At 37.7% G+C, this 21,592-nt stretch overlaps 1 protein-coding gene across 6 annotated transcripts in view; it reads left to right on the forward strand.

The window, feature by feature from the left end:
- The window catches only part of LOC135211951 (single-minded homolog 1-like), a 144,493-nt gene extending 123,432 nt beyond the window's left edge, over positions 1-21,061 (forward strand). For all 6 annotated transcript variants that reach the window (XM_064245202.1, XM_064245208.1, XM_064245203.1 and 3 more), the window contains 6 exons: positions 3,069-3,186; positions 3,969-4,054; positions 13,274-13,473; positions 16,142-16,248; positions 16,618-16,765; positions 17,287-21,061. In XM_064245202.1, coding sequence (XP_064101272.1) covers positions 3,069-3,186; positions 3,969-4,054; positions 13,274-13,473; positions 16,142-16,248; positions 16,618-16,765; positions 17,287-18,286 — 1,659 coding nt within the window. In that variant the 3' untranslated portion in view covers positions 18,287-21,061. The remainder of the gene's footprint in view (positions 1-3,068; positions 3,187-3,968; positions 4,055-13,273; positions 13,474-16,141; positions 16,249-16,617; positions 16,766-17,286) is intronic.
- The last annotated feature ends 531 nt before the right edge of the window (positions 21,062-21,592 follow it).

Consider the following 21,592-nt stretch of genomic DNA (forward strand, 5'->3'; position numbering starts at 1 on the left):
AGTCAGAATTTAAGCATGAATATTTAGAGTAGAAACAAATTTAACAGGATTTGATTTTTTTCATTCTGAAAAAATTGCAATTGCCATATATGAAAATTGAAGGCAAAAATATACTTGAAAAGGAGAGAGAGAGAGAGAGAGAGAGAGAGAGAGAGAGAGAGAGAGAGAGAGAGAGCAGTGATAAAAAATTTCCCTTTTCTAAATTATTGATGTTTTTAACGCAATGCAAATATATAGTGAAAATGTACAGGAAATGGCAAAAATAGACTTGAAAAAGAAAGAGAGAGAGAGAGAGAGAGAGAGAGAGAGAGAGAAGAGAAGTGATAAAAAATTGCTTTTTTCGAATTATAATTAACAGAATTTTCCACTGTAAAACACAATGTACATATATAATAAAAATGTACAGGAAAACGCAAAAATTCACTCAATAAAGAAAGAGAGAGAGAGAGAGAGAGAGAGAGAGGAAAAGTGCAGTGAAAGAAAATTGCCTTTTTCGAATTATTGATGTATTTACCAGAATTTTCACTGAAAAAAAAAGTGATTGTTAAATACTCTGACCAAGTCATCAGTTCGGGTTCTCACGTCATCATGTCCCCGGATGTATCACTCACGCGTTTTATTTATTCATTCTTTTTTTTTATTTGTAACGGACGACGCTTTTTAGGGTACGTTGCGTCCCTCATCTTAATCTAGAAGACTAATTCAGATCACGTCTTTTTAAGTAATATCGTTTATTTATAGATATTTCCATTAGATTTGTTTAAAAATTTTCATTTTATAAATGTGACATCATTTCCATTTATATTTCAGTAAGTAAAATAAGTAAAAATATTAATTCAATTTCTACCGACTTCGATACGACTACCACTACTACTATTAAAACAACAACAACAACAACATCAACATCATAACAATTACTGCCACTACTGTCATTAACATGTTACTTTCTAAATACTATGGGTTCATGTTTCTAAGAGTTGATAATTAATATTTAAAACACTTAATTCTAATTTTTATATAAAAATAAACACTTTATTCTGTATGAGATTTGAGTGTGTTTTTATTTTTGTGTGTGGTTATTTCAACACCCAGAGCTCTCTCTCTCTCTCTCTGTATAGATATATATATATATATATATATATATATATATATATATATATATATATATATATATATATTATATATATATAATATCATAATTGGAGGATGATGGTTAGGCTATTCCTCGGCAGTACAAATCAGAAGGCGCTGAAGAAGACAGCATTAAACATATGTCACCTTATTCTTATCGCGACGTTTCGAGACCAATGTCTCATCATCCAGGCTAAATAAAGATAAAAAACTGATATACAATACAGCATTACATTATTTTTTTTTTATCGCGATAAGAAAAATAAAGTGACATATGTTTAATGCTGTCTTCTTCATCGCCTTCTGATTTATATATATATATATATATATATCTATATATATATATATATATATATATATTTATATATATACGTATATATATATATTATATATATATATATATATATATATATATATATATATATATATATATATATATTTCGCTTTGAATTCGTAACCCGTCACTATATATATATATATATATATATATATATATATATATATATATATTATATATATATATATATATATATATATGATACTATATATATATATATGTATATATATATAAATATAATATACATAGTTTTCGCTTTGAATCGTAACCCGTCACTGCTTCGCATTCTTTGACATTTCCCGAACCTCATAAGGCTTTCGTCTGCGTTACCCGTTTCCCACTGCGTTAACTGCCTCAAAAAACTGCGTAAAAAAACATACAAGAGACTAAAAAAAAAAAAAAAAAAAAAACAGGCACTCGCCCAAGAAGAAACGCCCAGTTCAGAGCGTTACCATATTAGATTTTCTCATTTCTTTCGTTCTTTCCTCCTTTTTTCTTCTTTTCTTTCTTGCTTTCTTTCTTCCTTTCTTTCTTTGTTCCCTCCTTTCTTTCTTCCTTTTTTTATTTCTTTCCTCCTTCCTTTCTTTCCTTCCTCCTTTGTTTGTTTGTCTTTCTTTCTTCTTTTCTTTATTTATTCCTTTCTTCCGCTCTTTCTTTCTTCCCTCCTTTCCTTCTTACTTTCTTCCTTTCCTTCTTCCTTATTTTTTCTTTCTTTCTTTGTTCTTTCTTCCTTTCCTTCTTCTTTTCTTTCTTTCTTTCTTCCTTCCCTTCTTTATTCCTTACTTTAAAGTAAGTGGTATGCAGAACTTCCCATTCTTGCAACATCAAAAAATATCTTTCGATTAAGTGGTATGCAGAACTTCCCATTGTAACATCAAAAATATCTTAAAGTAAGTGGTATCCAGAACTTTCCAATGCAACATCAAAAATACTTAAACAAATGATAACAATGATTTTTTTCTAAAGTAAGTGGTATGCAGAATTTGCCATTGCTTTATCAAAAATATTATAAAACAATGTTTTTTCTAAGTAAGTGATATGCAGAAATCCCATTGCTTCAAAAAACTTATTAACAAAAAACTGATTTTTCTAAGTATGTGGTATGCAGAATCCCATTGCTTCAAAATTCCTTTGAAAAAACTAATAATTGATTTTTCTAAGTAAGTGGGAAGCAGAAATTTCCCATTGCTTCAAAATATCTTCGAAGAAAAAAACTGATTTTTTTTAAGAAAGTGGTATGCAGATTTACCAACTGCAAAATCGGAAACATTTTAAAAGAAATAAAATCCATGCATGTGAAAACCAACCCAGCAAAAACGACCAATGTACACAACAGCTTGAAACAAAAAACTGGAAAACAAAAATATTTTCAAAAGATCAAAATACAGTTTCTGGCGTCGTTCTCCAACTTCAGTGTATATCTGAATTTCCCATATATATTTCTTTTCAAGTTCCGAAGTTCGGTTCGGATATGCTACCATCAGAAGCAACATCAATCAACTTCAATTTCTACTGATTACAGAAGCGCAGCGACATGCCTCTGGAATGAATATAAGCAAATCTCATTTTTTTAACCTATTGTCCATTTTTCCCCTTACAGGTAGAACTAACGGGAAACTCCATTTACGAATATATACACCCGGCGGACCACGAGGAGATGACAGCTGTACTTAATTTAACCCACCAACCCGTGACGCATACACCTTACGTTAGACAAGGTGAGGTTGTGCATGAGTGTGTGTGAGGTGTGCGTGAGGATATACTGTTCTTGTGGCATTCATGTATATGTATGTATATATGTATAATTAATACATATATATATATATATATATATATATATATATATATATATATATATATATATATATATATTATGATAAAAGGCCCATGAAACACTATTTTAACGTTGCAACCATATATTTCAAGCACTTCCTTCTGTGCTCCTGTTTACAGTGAAATATGGACATAGGATGTCTACAAGAGTATATATACAATAACATATGTAGGTGTGGCATACATATGTTTTGTATATATATATATATATATAATATTATATATATATATATATATATATATATACTATATATATATATATATATACTCTTGTAAGACATCCTATGTCCTATTTTACCAGTGAACAGGAGCACAAAAGGAAGTGCTCGAAATATATGGTTGCAACGTTAAAATAGTGTTTTATGTGCCTTTTATCTCCATATTATAAAACTGTTGTATTACAGTAAGAAGACATTCTTACACACACATATATATCTATGTATATATATATATATTAATATATATATATATATATATATATATATATTATATATATATGTATATATATATATATATATATATATATATATATATATATATATATATATATGAATATATATATACAAGAACATCTGCTTGTTAGCAAGCAAACGTCTGAAAATTACCGCATTGCTTTCCCCCCAAAACATTTCCTGTTAATTGATGATTTTTTCTCTCTCTCCCACAGACGAAGAAATTGCACGAACGTTCTTTATTAGAATGAAATGCGTACTGGCCAAGAGAAACGCAGGTCTTACGACAGGAGGGTACAAGGTATGTTATCCCTCGCTCGAAGTTTACTGATATGCATCCGATAACGGTAAAAAAACAAACAAAAAAACATCGTCTCTGTCCTGGGGTTTTTATGTGAGATAGTTCTAGGTAGTGCAGTTGCTATGCGCTGGGAAAGGAAACTTTCTTCCGCATAATATCATTATTTTGAATATCAGGAAATTAAACATGAATAAAAGATAACATGTTGGTCTTCGGTTCTTCAGTGTTCTCGTTTTTATTTTGTGCAGTGACGTAGTCTATAAACTGATCAGTTTTAATTCAATTTAAAATTTTGTTTTCTCTAAACATCAGAACTGAACAAAAGCTTCTTAATAGTTCTAAGTTATTTTGTATTCCATCAAGATGAAATCTTACTGGTTTAGGAGTTTGGTCCCCTTCTCTTGGAAAAATTGCGTAAGGAAGTGTAACTGAATGTAAGGCTAGATTTTTTGTTTAACCTTTTAGAAAACGAAGTTTGAAGTCAAACATGTGCTAAGCAGGACGATCGTATCTCAACTAAGCGGTTGTTTGGCACGGAAACTGATTTCGGTGCCTGCGAAATATTATTACAGAATAATGTTTGTATATCAAGAACCCCAGCTCTGAAACGAATTCTAATGCATGCATACCTCTCGCGTGAGTACGAGGGCTCCTTAATAAAATATGAGTCGGACCCGAATTGATAGCGAATTATTGCAGAATTCAGAATGCAGAATGATAGATCTGCCCAGTTAACAGTAATAGTGATGATGATAAATTCTGAGCGAAAAATAGTGACAGACACGGTATAACTTCAAGATTGAATTTACGTAGCATATTTAATTTAATAAAAATCTCTATAGAGAGCTTTCGGGAATCTGCTCGATAATCTGCTCGATTTCCCTTTTTAATAAAATCTCTATAGAGAGCTTTCGGGAATCTGCTCGAAATCGTGGATTTCCCTTTGGCATTTTTTTTAACTATGGATGTTTTCCCTCCCGTAATAATAATAATAATAATAATAAATTAAAATAAATAATTAAATAATAATCAAGTTAATCCTCGGAACAAACCAAAAAATGCTTCTTGAAAAAGAAAATGTTAACGCCATGTATTTATTACATACAGTTCATTCCGAGCAGGACACAAGCCATCCGAACATGATTCAGTGGCAGAACTTTGTTGCTGTATAATATCACCATTCGGCCAAAGGCTTAAAATTTGTCTTCATTTTTACTTCTTTCTTTTTTTATCATCAAAGGAACAAGCTTCCGAAGTCTTGCTGGTGCGAGGCAAAGGGAGGAAGAACTCTCCCGCTCTTTCTTACATACTATTGGCTGAACACCTACACACATCTCCCCCCAGCCACCAAACAGCCCCCAACTCTCCCTCGGCCACCAAGGCTACAGGAGACCCGGGCAACAAGGGAGGTAACTCATTGCTGCCAACTCCACTGAGTGAATGGTATACCTATAAGGAATGAAATAACACAAGCATTTTTAGCTAGTCGTATGAGGTGTTTTTTGCTCCATCTTTTTTTTTTTCTTATTCTGCACATGACGTGGTGGTAAACACACACACACACACAAACGCAAGAAGACGCAAGTTAACCGCTATACATCTAAATGATTTATACAAGTTGAATTCCTTTCACTTGGAGGTTTAATGAAGAAGTCCTCTCTAGCTAGAGGTCTGTGAAAGCCTTCCACGACGCTTGTGGAGAGAAGAAGGGATGTTTCGTAAAGCTTCCCCCCACTCCTCAAGGCTCCGCGAAGGGTGACAGCAGCGAGGGAAGAGCGCACGCGCGGTGATTGTTGTTGGCAATGCTGACGTTACGTTCCCCCTCGAAGATGTAAACAAACGCTGCTCATTCAAGATGGCGTCTTGGTTGATACCTATGCCTCCGAGTTGCAGTACTATCTCTCTCTCTCTCTCTCTCTCTCTCTCTCTCTCTCTCTCATATATATATATATATATATAATTAGTCATCCATTTATTACGGATGTTCTGGAACGTCCATTATACTCTTGTTGCAAAGGTGAATAATCCTCTTCTCTCTCGTCTTACTTTCTCCGATATAAACCCCTTGCCATAGGAAAAGAACTAATTTTCAGTGCTCACCACACAAACACACGTCGCATACATACATAACATATCATACATAACCATACAATATATATATATATAATATTATATATATAATATATATATATATATATAATATAAATACTATATATATATCAAATTTACCCCCGGGAAATATGCTGATCCGAAAGGAATTCACGCTTTAGAGAGAGAGAGAGAGAGAGAGAGGGAGATATCGTGACATTGTAGTTTTGGTTGCAGAATCACTTATCCTTAACTTGGACAGTAGTGGGGCAATAGTCCTCTTCCATCTCATAAAGAGGAGATCTCATCGTACCCATCTCATAAAGAGGAGATCTCATAAAGAGACCTTATTAAGAGGAGATCTCATAAAGAGACCTTATAAAGAGGAGATTTCATAAAGAGGACACCTCGTAAAAGGGAGATCACATGAAGAGGAGGTCTCATAAAGAGAACACCTCGTAAAGAGGAGATCTTATAAAAAGGAGATATCGTAAAGAGATTTCAAAAAGCGGAGATTTCGTAAAGAGGAGCTCTTATGAAGAGACCAATACAAAGAGGAGATCTCATAAAGAGGACACCTCGTAAAGAGGGGATCTTATAAAGAGCCCTCGTAAAGCAGAGACTTCGTATTGAGGAGATCTCATGAAGAGGAAAAGTCGTAAAGAGAAGATCTCATAAAGAGGAGGGCTCGGAAAGAGGAGATCTCACGAAGAGGAGACCTCGTAAACAGGAGACGTCGTCAAGAGGAGACCTCATGAAGAGGAGACGTCGTAAAGAGGAGATCTCGTGAAGAGGAGACGTCGTATAGAGGAGACCCTGTCAAGAGGAGACCTCATGAAGAGGAGACGTCGTAAAGAGGAGACCTCGTCAAGAGGAGACCTCATGACGAGGAGACGTCGTCAAGAGGAGATCTAATGAAGAGGAGACCTCATGAAGAGGAGACGTCGTAAAGAGGAGACCTTATGAAGAGGAGACGTCGTAAAGAGGAGACCTCATGAAGAGGAGACCTCGTAAAGATGAGACCTCATAAAGAGGACACCTCGTAAAGAGGAGATCTAATAAAGAGGAAACCTCATCAAGAGGTGACCTCGGAAAGAGGAGATCCCACGAAGAGGAGACCTCGTCAAGAGCAGACCTCCTGAAGAGGCGATCTCATAAAGTGGAAGAGGAGACCTCATCAAGAGGAGATCTCATAAAGAAAAAATCCTATATAAGAGGAGATCCCGTAGAGAGAGAGAGAGAGAGAGAGAAACGCCGGGCAAAGGAAAAAACTGGAATAATCTAGTCATTAAGAGAATAGAAAGGAATGAAAGTCGCCTTCATGAGTATGTTGGGAGGGGTGAATGGAAGAGTGGGTGGTGGGGGGGGGGTGTGAATAGCTGTGGCCGAAAGACCGGTGATTCAGCAGATTTTCTTTAAGGAGAGTACACTGGGATCGTAGACGGGTAGGGAGGGGGGGGGGGGGATTGGTAAGTCAGAAGTGGAGGTAAGCGAAGAATCTTTTTCACGAATCGGCTGTCAAACAAAATTCATCTCTCTCTCTCTCTCTCAGAAGTAAGATTTATTCTCTTGCTCTTTCAGATGTTCTGGTTTTGCATAATTTCTTTTATATTTACCCCTTTTTTTAAAATCTTTTTTTTACCTTCTGCTTTCTTTGTCTCATACTCTTGTTTTAACAGTTCCTCTTAATCTTCAGCATCATCTTGACTGTTTCATCACTTATATTATTCCATTCTGGACGCTCTAAATCAAAGTTTAAATGTAAAGGCTTGATCTAGTTTTCTTGATGACTTACACAAACACACACACACACAAACATATAAGCATTCAGCAACAAATGTCCTTTAATATCCAATTCGCTCTACCTCCTGAAATTATACATTTGCTCTACCTCGGGAAATAATTTATTTTCATATATGTTAACCGAAGGGAGATTTTTTAGCTGATAATAAGCTCGTCGTCTCGTGGGCTCGAACCACGGAAGACAAGAATTCACCACTATATATAGATATAGATAAATAGATTGACAGATTAACAGGTAGACATATATAGTTATAGATATCAATATCCAGTGAGTAAAGTTATTGGTGTTAAGGTAACATGAATTCGATAATAATAAATTCTATTCAACAAAGCAATTTTCCTTTGATTAGTTGTTTTCCTGTCTCATAAGTGGCTCCTCAGAGGGAAGTATATTAAATAAACATCGCAAAATGAGGGTATATTGGAAACACAGGCGTATGGACGCTAATTGTTCTTGGTAGTTTGTCGACTGTGGTGGGCTGCAGACGAAATGGAGAAGGGCATAAGGCTAGCAACTTCATCACAATATGCTTGTGCAAATACGCATTTTACGGGAGAAAGGGGCGTAGGTCATATGAAAGGGCAAATCTCACATATTAATGACATTAGATCTCATTTCTGTCAGCCTGAACATTGTTTAAGGTAATCAGAATACTTCATCAGTATTAGTATTACCTTTCATCTTCTATTCACCACGAATAACGTAACACTATAAACCAGAATAAAGTTAAACCGAGCACCTCTCTCTCACAACGACCTGTGACGTCATCAGTTTCGAGGAAGCGCTGTCTCAAGAAGATTCGGTGCAAGATGATGTTCAAGTTGATGATGCAACTCGAGCTCTTGCCCCATCCCACCCCCGCTAGATATGTAGATCAATGTTTCTGCAATCTGCAGTCACATTCATGGATTATAAACATATGTATATATATATATATATATATATATATATATATATATATATAAATATGTGCGTGTGTGTGTGTATAGCAGGCGTTTTGTAGTGACAAGCGAATTGAAAAAACCGTGAAGTATTTCATGGGTTAAGAGGGCAGTATGGCTATTACATTTACATACGAATATAGTAAAGTGTGACCTCTAGATTCAATATACATACATATATATATATATATATATATATATATATATATATATATAGTATGTATATATATATATATATATATATATATATATATACATATATATATTATTAATATTATATTATATATAATATATATATCTATATATATATATATATATATATATAATCCATGAATGTGACTGCAGATTGCAGAAACATTGATCTACATATCTAGCGGGGGTGGGATATATATATATATATATATATATATATATATATATATATATATATATATATATATATATATATATATATATATATATATATATATATATATATATATATATATATATATATTATAATCACTTTAGCACGTGATTCATTTATCACACATACCCACAGGTTTCGACTATATTTCCAAGCCAATGACGAAGGACTGATGTATATATATATATATATATATATATATATATATATATATATATATATATATATATATATATATGTATATATATATATAATCAGAATACATTTCATATAGCATTTATATTTATAAACACATACACACATTAACGTTTACACAACCGTATAGTCTGACCAGTATAGGGCATAAGACCTCGAAGCGTAAACATTCATTAACCCGCAAAACACCGAAGTCGAAGACGCACGAAACAAATCGGGGCAGGATTTTCGTTCCGTTTAATTCCCGATTTATGAATCATCTTACAAGGAATTAGAGAGAGAGAGAGAGGGGGAAGCGTCCATCTTATTCTTTATAATTCTTTTTAATTTCCTTGTGGTGGTAACCCCCGCCGGTATGAGTAGACGGAGTCAGTGTAAGGCCAGGGGACGTGACACTTGAACGAACGACGCGGATTAGAGTCTGAAGCCAAACACTTCTCTTTCCTTCGATTCCTCGCGCTTGGCCGCGGCTTCGGCTGGAAGACGCAGCGTGCTTTCATTCCTGTTTAACGTAATTCCAGTGTGAAGGAATGTCTTTGATTTGTGGGATTCTCATGGGCGATAATACAGGAAATCACACAAATAAACACAACTCATACATAGACACATATTTGTAAATATAGACGTGTATATTTATTTATATATAGATATACACATCCACACACACACATATGGCTTACTTTAACCTTAAATAAAATAAAAACTACTGAGGCTAGAGGGCTGCAGTTTGGCGTATTTGATGATTAGAGGGCGGATGATCAACATACCAATTTTAAGCTCTCCGGCATCATTATTTTTTTAAGATCTGAGGGCGGACAGAAAAAGGCACCTCCATAGTTTTCTTTTACGGGAAACTGAAAGGCAGCAACCTGCTGGTTTAGATTGTATAGAGCCTTTATCTTTTAACCAAAAGGTGTAAAAGGCAGCTACTCTTAGACCTAACCTGCTCAGAATAATTTTGTATATGCCAGCTACACTTCCTGTTTGGGAGTACGTAAATCAACTTCGCCAGGCGGCCTAAAAAAATAAATAAATAAATAAATAAATAACTCAAGCGCTGATGGAACTTGAAACGGATCCAAGGAATCTGGTGCGAACGTCAGTGGGTCACAATAAGATCTGAAAGCCAACAGAGAAGGAAATATCAAGTATGCACTCCCAAAGGACGTGCAAGTTGAGTAACTTTAACCGAGCCAATGTGGCGAAGATAGATAGATAGATAGCGCTGGGATCTATGAGGACATTCAGCGCTGATACGGATATTGACGGCAGAAACGACTGATAGGTGTAACAGGAGGAAAACCCCAAAGCAGTTGCACCATATGAATCAGTCATTAGGAGAGAGTGGAAAGTAAGACAGAAGGTATAGAATACGAACGGAGGCACAGTAAAAGGAATGAAAGGGGTTGCAGCTAGGGGCCGGAGGGATGCTGCAAAGAACCTTAAGTAATGCCTACAGTGCACCGCATGAGCTGCACTGAATGCACTACCCTCCTACGGGTAGCGGGGTGGGGCGTGCATATAGGAAAGGATTTGCCCATCTGACTTCTGGATTGAAGGATTTGAAAGCCAACGACGCTTCGGTAAAGATTTTTAAAAACGAAGGATTCCCATCCTGATGCGAGTGACTTCGGAATTTCTTTGTATATTTTTCGAAACGCTGTGCTAAGGAAGGCCGATGGACGAAGGTCTTAGAATTCTACAGTTTCCTTGCTTTGAAAAAAAAGTGATGTTCCAGTGCAAGCGGAAATGTGCAGTTGGAAATAAGCATTGAACAGAATAGTTCCTTGATTAGTAGATTGTCTTATCTTTTTTTTCTTACTTTAACTGAAGCTTTGAAACTGAAAAGCAAAGCAAAAAATCAATCAATTCTAACGATATTATTGAAGTGAAATTTTTTCCAAATATAAGTTATGGCAAGGAAACAAATTCATTAAGTGCTGCACGCCTATACATTTGCTAGTTACACATATGCACACAGATTCAGACGCGTGCGTACACACACACAAACACACATCATATATATATATATATATATATATATATATATATATATATATATATACATATATGTATATGTATACACACACATATATATATACGTACATATATATATATGTGTATATATATATATATATATATATATGTGTGTGTGTGTGTGTGTGTATGTACTATATATATATATATATATATATATATATATATATATATATATATATATATATATATAATATACAGAACACACAACTGTACATAACATATCACAACTCCAGGTTGTTCACCGGTAACAGTAGCATATACATGGGTACACAGGAGTTGTTAGCCGAGGGAGGGAGATGAGGGTTGGGGGGAGGGTAAAATTGATCATTGTTCTAAGTTCATTCGGGAACCTTTTGTTTCGTCCACGTATCGTTATTTGCCTGTTTGTAGCCATCGCTTTCTTCGGCCATCCACTGGTCTTCATTTCCTTATTTATATCTTGTTTGGGCAAACATTAAGAACGCATTAAAGGGTTCACATGGAGTTCATTAATTTCTCTCTCTCTCTTTTCTCTCTCTCTCTCTCTCTCTCTCTCTTCTCTCTCTGTTCACTGTTTTACTAGATAGTATTTACGATGGTCTAGATCCATGTTTCTTAAACTTTCTTGTGCAGCGGACCTCTTTTATTAAAATTACTTATGTGGGGGACCCGTCTTGGGTTTAAAAGTGTTTTCAGTGCATAACATATATAACTAAAATTGTTAATGAAGTATTTATTAATGGCTTATCTTCAACATAAATGTTTACATTTGACTTAAAATAACTTTCCTAACATTGTTAATTTTGTAATTTTACGCACAAATTGAGCCACGTTTTGGCCTGAAATTTATGTGATACCGACGGCCAAATTATCCTGCGGACCCCTTGGGACATTCCACGGACCCCTATGGGTCCGCGGACCACACTTTAAGAAACACTGGTCCAAATGACTGCTAGTCTATATACATCGATGTGTAATCAATATGTATTGTTTTATGAACGTCATTACCATCTATCAATTATCCTATCCAGTGGCCTGTGACTCACAGTATAGTCTCCTTTCTGACTAAGTACTTTCATGTCTAATGAGACCTTTTACCAATGAGACCTTTTGCCGAATCCTGTAGCTTTCTAAGCATGATGCAATACCTTGCTTCTTTGTTTACATGCCTTCCTTACCGTTAGGATGTCTTGACAGATTTCAGCTCCAGTCCCTACCAATTCGATAGTCCTGAGTTCGACTCCCTGCTCTGCCAACGTGGAATCAGAGGAATTTATTGCTGGTGATTAGAAATTCATTTCTCGATATGATATAGTTCGGATTCCACAATAAGCTGTAGGTCCCGTTGCTAAGTAACCAATTGGTTACTAGCCATGTAAAAGTATCTAATCCTTTGGGCTAGCCCTAGGAGAGCTGTTAATCAGCTCAGTGGTCTGGTTAAACTAAGATATATATATTTTTTCAGCTCCAGTCAGCCTATCATACCACGCATTTCTAACAGTCCCAGATGTATACAGCACCGCAAGGAACCCCAGTTTCACAGCTGCATTAAATCTCCTTCTTCCTCCTGCAGGTCATTCACTGCTCAGGATACCTGAAGAGTACCTTTCTAAGCATGACGCAATCCCTTGCTTCTTTGTTTACATGGCTTCCTCACCGTTAGGATGTTTTGACAGATTTCAGCTCAAGTCATTTCTAACAGTCCAGAATGTTTACGGCAACCGAGAAACCCCAATTCACAGCTACATTTCTCCTTCCTCCTGCAGGTCATTCACTGCTCAGGATACCTGAAGATCAAACACTACACCCTGGACATGGCGCCCTACGACAGCTGCTACCAGAACGTCGGCCTGGTGGCGGTCGGCCATTCCCTCCCACCGTCCGCCATCACGGAAATCAAGATGCACTCCAATATGTTCATGTTCAGAGCCTCGTTGGACCTCAAGTTGATATTCCTAGATGCCAGGTAAGGATGCTTGTTGCTCCTCCGTCTTTTCAGTGTTCTCGAAAAGAACACTGCTGAGTCTCTGTCTGCATTTTCTGTTCACGCTTTTCCTGTCCGCATTGTTCTGTCCGCATTTTTTCTGTTCACACTTTTTATGTCCGCATTTTTTCTGTCCGTATTTTTTCTGTTCACACTTTTTCTGCCCGCATTTTTCGGTCCACACCTTTTCTGTACGCATTTTTTATGTCCGCATTTTTTCTGCTCACTCACTTTTTCTGTTCACACTTTTTCTGTTCACACTTTTTCTGTTCATTTTTCTGTTCACACTTTTTTTCTGTTCACACTTTTTCTGTCCTCATTTTTCTGTTCACACTTTTTCTGTTCACACTTTTTCTGTCCGCACTTTTTTCTGTTCACACTTTTCTGTCCGCATTTTTTCTGTCCACACTTTTCTGTCCGCATTTTTTCTGTTCACACTTTTTTTGTCCGCATTTTATTTGTCCACACCTTTTTTTCCGCATTTGTTCTGTCCACACTTTTTCTGTCCGCACTTTCTTCAGTCCACACTTCCCTGTCCGACCTCAGATCTTAAAAATTACTGAGGCCAGAGGGCTGCAAATTGGTATGTTTATCATCCACCCTCCAATCATCAAACGTACCAAATTGCATCGCTCTAGCCCCATTAATATTTATTTTGTTGAAGGTTAATGTTAGTCAAAATCGTACTTCTGGCAGTGTTATAGGTACCAACCGGACCGTGGCTGAGGCCACCAACAAACAGAGAACTGGTAGCATTTTTTACTTGTTTCTGCGTCGTGATTCATCTTAACTCTTCGTTTGGTTTGATGACTCCTTTTTCTCTCTTCTGCTCTTGCTGGTGATGAATGATGCTCACTTAACTGTTATTTTCTTTCAAGTTGGTCCTGACTTCCGCTTGGTCAAGGTCATTCACCCGAAACTACCTCAGAACTCGAGACTCTTCTGTTGACATTCACTTTGCAGGTCCGTCTTCAGTTGGTCAGGCATTAAGAGCGCCGTTCGTCAGTGTATCAAAAGATAAAGTACTCCCTTAAATTAGGTTTGAAAGTGTGCATATGCAAGAAACACATACTTGATTGCAATATGGTAACGATTCCCCTTAACCTGATAGCCGATTCACCTCATTCTGTAAAAGACATCTTTCCATTAGTCTTTAAATGAATTAATATCATTATGTAAATACGACGGGATGAGCAGGTGATTAGTCATTTAATGGTCCTATCCTAGTAAAGCTCTTTTGGGGAATTGACATGTGTCACTAATTCCGTATAAGCTACTTTGGTTTCTCATTAGGTACCTCAACTACTTCAGAGAAATGTTACTTGTTTGAAGAAGGGGTGGGGGGGTGGGGGGGCTGTAATTAAGAGAGCACTCCAGCCAATATGAATATCTCATGGACAGTTTGAAAAACAATTCGCTGGGTTGGAACCAGTAGATTCAGCTCAGTAGCAATCTTTGGTGAAATGTGTAGCCACCGTGATAGCTTCTGGTTGGGTGGGCCATGACACCGTAAGGCCAGTTCAAACACCACCTACTCCCCCCACCCCCGCAAAAGTTTCCTCTCTAATCCCAATTCGAGCAACCGAACGAATGATTTTTAGACGTTTCTGCTGCTGGGACGAACGCCATTATATAGAAGGCGAAAATTGTGTTTTCTGTAACGTGTCAAATAGTTATACCTGCGGAAGACAGAAGTTTTTCTCAGTGAAACTTGCCAAATGTTATAGGCCACTATTAGTTCTTACTATTCACAAAACAGTCCTTTGTAGTCATTAAAAGAAAAAGCTAAAAAAATTCTGTGCCTCGCCGCCGAAGAGTGAACGTGAGATTTAGTGCTTCTTGAGATAAACATTAGTGCCTCTTATACGCCCTTCGATGCTTAATCCCTGAACTAACCAACACCAATTCTATCTAAGGAACAAATCTACGATCCTGGTTTCAGCGCTGGCTGGTAGATTCTCCTTGTAGTGCAGAATTTATAAGAGTCGTTTCAGTAATCCTGTTTTCTCTGTCTGCTCCCATTTATTATCGTGTCAACCTCCTCTGCTGTTTCTAGGTCGTAACAGTTTGGGGATCCCTGATGTTTATCTCTTGGCGATGAGGTTTGCATTTCTCTTGTTAGTGCGTTGGTTTCGTTGCTTGTTTTCCTTTGCTCCCTAGTTTGTTTATTCATTTGTTTACTGGGATTAATCGTCTGCGATCAGCATCCACGGAATTCAGGAGGAGGTCTGACGTTGACGTTGGCGATGAATATTTTTTCCTTTGTAGTTTGTAATTATTTGTTCTGTAATTCTCTACATTATTTTTCATTTGGCTTATATGATTTCATACAATCTTCCACGTCTTGCTTGATGTCTTTCTCACTTCATCATATTATGCTTAATGTGTCCTGGATACTATGATTAAGATGAAAGCACCATTTCTCAGTTAATATTAGAGTTTGATATTTTACATGTTAAAATCAGCCGTTATAACTGCCATTGGCAATGATCTTGTTACTAGTAAGGTCCATTGGCCCCAGGACGTTCCACCACTGAAACACGTCTAGTTTCTCGTTAATTCTGTGTTATAGATTTCATAATAAAAGCCTTCGTCTAGTTTTTACCGTCTCACTTGCTTTAAATTCTGTGTCACTCTCTTTCCCTCTCAGAGTTGGAGTATTAACTGGGTTCGAACCGCAAGACCTCATCGAAAAGACGCTCTACCAGTACATCCACGGCTGTGACATGCTCCATATGCGCTTCTCACACCATTTGTGTAAGTTGGGTGGCTCATGAAGTGTCTGTAGAGTTCTTCATGGATCTTGGCTAAGATTTGAGATCAGATATCTAATATGAATAGGCAAAGAGATAGGAGAATAGTAGTAGATACTCTTACGGGTGGTCAATTGATGTGAAGTCTATCTATACCATTGATTTGATTGCATTCATAGCATTGTTGCTATCTACTTTATTTGAATATCAAAGGGGACGATGAGCGCCCCGTAAGTTCTCTCAAAATGATTGCCTTTAGCCCGTCTACTTCCCTTGCCTTCCTTTCTCAGTATATTCAACATTGTTCCTAAACTAAGCAGTTGAGTTCGTGTTTACATAGGCTTACTTTTCTTCTTCTTCTGCCCGTTTCCAGTACTAATGAAAGGCCAGGTGACGACCAAATACTACAGATTTCTGACGCGAGACGGAGGCTGGGTCTGGGTCCAGAGCTACGCGACCATAGTGCACAATTCCAGATCGTCCAGACCTCACTGTATAGTAGCAGTTAATTATGTCCTCAGGTAAGGATTTCCAGCTCCCGGAGAAGTCGTGCGGAAAATGACAAGCCTAAATCTTTGTCTTTGGGAAACAGATCACTGATAGAGTAAAGGTGATCTTCAATTTTACACAGAAACATTTCTACTTGATTATATTATTATCATTATTGTTGTTATTAAAAAAACCATACTGGAGCAAGACAAGAATATTGTTACCCGCTTAGGAAAAGACTTCCTGGTATAGGCAAAATGCAGCGGTCCCCAAATGCGGTATTTTCATTGCAGTAGCATTAGTTAAAGGAATGACCGCTATTCAGTGTATTCTTCTAACAAGCATTGTCAAATAACCTTCTATAAATTATTTACATAGCATTTTTATTCTAAATGTACATTCCTCCCACTCAGTTACGTCTTTAAGAGGGATATAGTTAAGCAAAAGTTTCTATTCCACGAGTACAAAATTAATCAATACATCATAAACTTGTATATAAATTTGTACATTGGGAAAATCATGTCTCACGCCTCATTTCCCCTTATTCCCGCAGTGAGGTGGAAGCCCGCGACGGAAGACTTTCCTGGGAGCAAGTCGGTGGCGCCCGGGGGAGCGAGGAGGCCGGGGGGTGGGGAGAGAACATGAAGGGCATGGCCGGAGGGCGTCTCAAATGCCGCACGTCCCCTTACCCTTCTCCAGCGCCTACAGAAGCTCTTCAGGATGTGCTGGAGGGACCCGGGGGCACGCCCCTCCATTACCCGTCAGCCCTCGCACCTCCGGCCCTAGCGGCGCCCCCTACCCCGTACCCAGATCCCCGACTGGCCTGCTACCCGACGGCGTACGAAGTCTATGACGACCGCTACGCGAGGAGCGACCCCCATCACTACGCCGGCTGTGGAGGCCCTCTGGATCCCACGCCCTTAGTGGGTCCTGCGACCAACGCCGCCACAGTCTGCCACTACAGCAGCAGCAGCAGCGTCAAAGGCAGCGCGGCGGCGGCGGCGGCGGCGGCGGCGGCGGCGTCCGTCGCCGGAGCAGCAGCGCCGGGTTACGAGGAGCGTCCTTGGAGCCACGGCTCCGGGAGCTCGTCGGCGTCCGAAGACACGCGAGGGGACTACCCCAGCAACAACAACAACAACAACAATACCACCACCACCACCACAGCGGCGTCGGCCACCGCCATGTCGATGTACCCGCTGCACGACTACTACAGCAGCCACTCGCACGACAAGTTCTACGTCACGGACAAGCTGCAGTATGCCAGCGACAAGGGCCAGTACACCGAGAAGCTCCAGTACTCCGACAAGGTCCAGTACGCGGCTGGGGTGGCGGGCGCCGGAGGCGGGGGAGGAGGGGGAGGAGGAGGAGGAGGAGGAGGAGGGAGTTGCGTCCGGGGGGTTTATAGTTACGTGGATGCCGCCCTCACCACGCCCACGGAGGCCTCCATGGGCGTCAGTAGCAAGAGCCACCACCACGCCCTGCAGCAACCCGGATATACCTCGGTCATCGTCGACGCGCAGCAGTACCACGCGCAGAACGAATTCGTTCACTGAGACGGAACGACGAACGTCTCTCGCCCAAAGCCTCAGAGTCGTCGAGGCGACGCTGAAATATTATTATCACGACGTCCCCGTCGAAGGGGAATCGAAATCTGAAGGGCGCTTTCCGAAAGCATCGTTCAGAGAGCGGCGCTTCGAGAGCGTAATTTTGGTAACACTCTGGAAGTGTATGAAAGTAACGGACTTATATACGCCTGTATATCAAAATCTCCCAAAAGCAGAAAAAAAAAAAAAAAATGGCTCATACAGGTGATTCCAAAAACGGAAATTGGTCTCTGATAAACAACGCGTAAAAAAAAATTAAGTGCAAATTCTTATTTCAAACTGAGGAGGTCAGTGGTTATGAGTGGTCAGGTCACAAACTGCTACATGTTGCGTTCTCGATCCAAACACACGAATTTTAATGACATTGAAAATTATAGCAAGTTTAAATGAAAATCATACACTATAATTTGCAAGTTAACATAAGAGTTTGAAATATATCCTAAAATAATGAAATCATGACATGTAACGTCATTAGGCAAAAAAAAAAAAAAAAAAAAAAACACACAAACACATACACAAACGACAGATGGATCCATCCCGCTCTTTTTCAAATGAATTTTCTCTCTCCCTTATCATGCTGTAACATTTTCTCACTACTTCTCTACCTGCTTCTGTGTTCCCCTGCCTCTTAATCAGTCGTTTCATTCAGCGCTAGGTCTTCTTACTTCATCTCCTCCCCCCCTTAATATTGTTATTGTTTCGATTATTCCTGGCCTAAGGTACAGCCAATTGTATTCGTCAGCATCTCCACTGTCACTATAACCGTCTTCGTCAGCATTTTCATTGTCACTATCACTGTCTTCGTCAGCATTTTCACTGTACACCATCACTGTCTCCGTCAGCATTGTCAGCATTTTTACTGTCACTATCACTGTCTTCGTCAGCATTTCCACTGTACACCATCACTGTCTCCGTCAGCATTGTCAGCATTTTTACTGTCACTATCACTGTCTCCGTCAGCATTTTCAATGTCACCATCATTGTCTCCGTCAGCATTTTTACTGTCACTATCACTGTCTCCGTCAGCACCTCTACAGTCACTATCACCGTCTTCATCAGCATCCCCACTGTCACTATCACCGTCTTCGCCAGCATCTCCACTGTCAATATTACTGATTTTGCAACTTTGCACCATCTTCACTGTCACTAACAATGTCTTCGCCAGCATCTCCACTGTCACTATCACTGAGAGACGATGTCACCTTTATCACCATCATCACCACTAGCATCACATTCATCAACATTGTTTTAATCAAAGTCACACTATTCATAGCATCGCTCTCATTGTCTGCATATTTACACAAGAGCTACGATGAGATTCCTTTGAACTATTAATATTATTATTATTATTATTTATCATTCAGTAGATGAATCCAATTCATATGGAACAAGCAAACCAAAGGTGCCATTGACTTGAAGTTCAACCTTCCAAGGAATATGGTGTTCATTAGGAAGAGGTAAGAATTAGGGTAGTAATGCATTGCATTTTCGCGTGAACTTCTAAAGTTCGACAACAAAAACAATAATAATAATAATGAGAATGGTAACAGCACAAAACGAAATGGCGCATTTTCTCAAACATTTGAATATTTCCACCAGGAGGTTTTGTCTAGACATTAATGTTTTGCTTATTCATGTCAGTGGATGTCGTGTTAACGCTCCGGAAAGTTTGATAAAACGCTATAAAAAATTATACAAATAAAAAAGACGATTCCGTGGCATAGAAAGGGACAATAAGGCACGAAAAAGCTCCTTAAAAAAGCTTCCATTAAAATTGTAGCAAATATTCAACTTTCTTTATTATTAGTTACGATAATTTTCTTTGTTCTCAGACTATTCTGAAAATGATTAAATAAAATTCTTATTTATTCACCTCCACAAAACCGTGTTTCACGAATTCGGTACCTAAATTATGCAATAAGATAAAAATTTAAGGCTTAAATAATCGCATATACGTTTTGCCTATAACTCAAGATAGATAGTTTAGTTATGCTAAGTTATTGATTCTTCGAAAGCCGGGAATGTTCACGATTCTTGACGAAGAAATTCACGTCATTCATCAACCAACGATACGAATCTGAGATATAGTATTGGTCTTATCCTTTACAGCTGTTATTCAATGAGCAAAACTCCCTTTGTTTTAATGGAAAGCTAGATCAAACAGAAGTAGGGTACGATAATGAAGGAAAAAATATTTATAACACTTGCTTTTGATTGCAGCGAGTCCCTTTCAATACCGAACGTGTTAACTCTGAAAAACAGTTCGGATTTTTTTTTCATTCCCTCCAGTGATTAGTGTGGATTTTATCGTGGACGTTTTAACACATATACACATTCTTGAAAAGTCATTGACTCCTTGGCAGAAAGCGAGGAAGATCGGTTCTTTAGTGCCACAAGTTGCAAAAGTGTTCAGTTAGGTGACCTTTTCCACATAACCAAGGACTTCTCAGCTGGTTTTCAGTAAATTTTATGTATATATATACATTATATATAAATATTTGCATTAAGCTACAAATGTCCATTAATATCCAATGCGCACTACCTCGGAATTAATATATTTTCATATATGTTAACCAAAGGGGATTTTTTTAGCTGATAATAATCCCCCTTTAGTTAACATATATGAAAATATATTAATTCCGAGGTAGAACGAATTGGATATTAAAGGACATTTGTAGCTTAATGCATGTATATGAATCACGGTGATGTGACAAAAATTCATACGAAATATATATTATATATATATATATATATATATATATATAGTATATATGTATACGTTATACACATGTATTATATACATATACATATATATTTTTGTATGTGTATATATGAATATATATTTAAATATATTATACATTAATTTCTGTTTTCGGACATAACATTTGAAAGAAATATCAAGAAAACTAGAAAATGTTACAGAAAACAAAATCATAACAAAAACACTGAATTAGTTTTCGATCGAATACATCAGCGGTTAAAGGTTTTAAATTTGAAAGACTCTGGGCCCCGGAACGAGCATATTATGTGATTGAACAGTGAGAAAACCTAGTCTCCACAACAAAACAGATATCAAGAAAAAGAGAGGGCATTTAAAATGCTCGGATGTGTCTGAAGACTTTGCCTGGTGGGAAAGCCAGTCAGAAATGACACGATTCTCCAAAAAAATAATAAAAAAAATAAAAACCTCGCGTTGGCAACACTTCGTAAAAAAATAAGTATACATCATCGTGCGCTTGGCAACGTTTCCCTCCG

This window comes from Macrobrachium nipponense, chromosome 40, assembly GCF_015104395.2.
Source record: "Macrobrachium nipponense isolate FS-2020 chromosome 40, ASM1510439v2, whole genome shotgun sequence".
Classification (NCBI taxonomy): Eukaryota; Metazoa; Arthropoda; class Malacostraca; order Decapoda; family Palaemonidae; genus Macrobrachium; species Macrobrachium nipponense.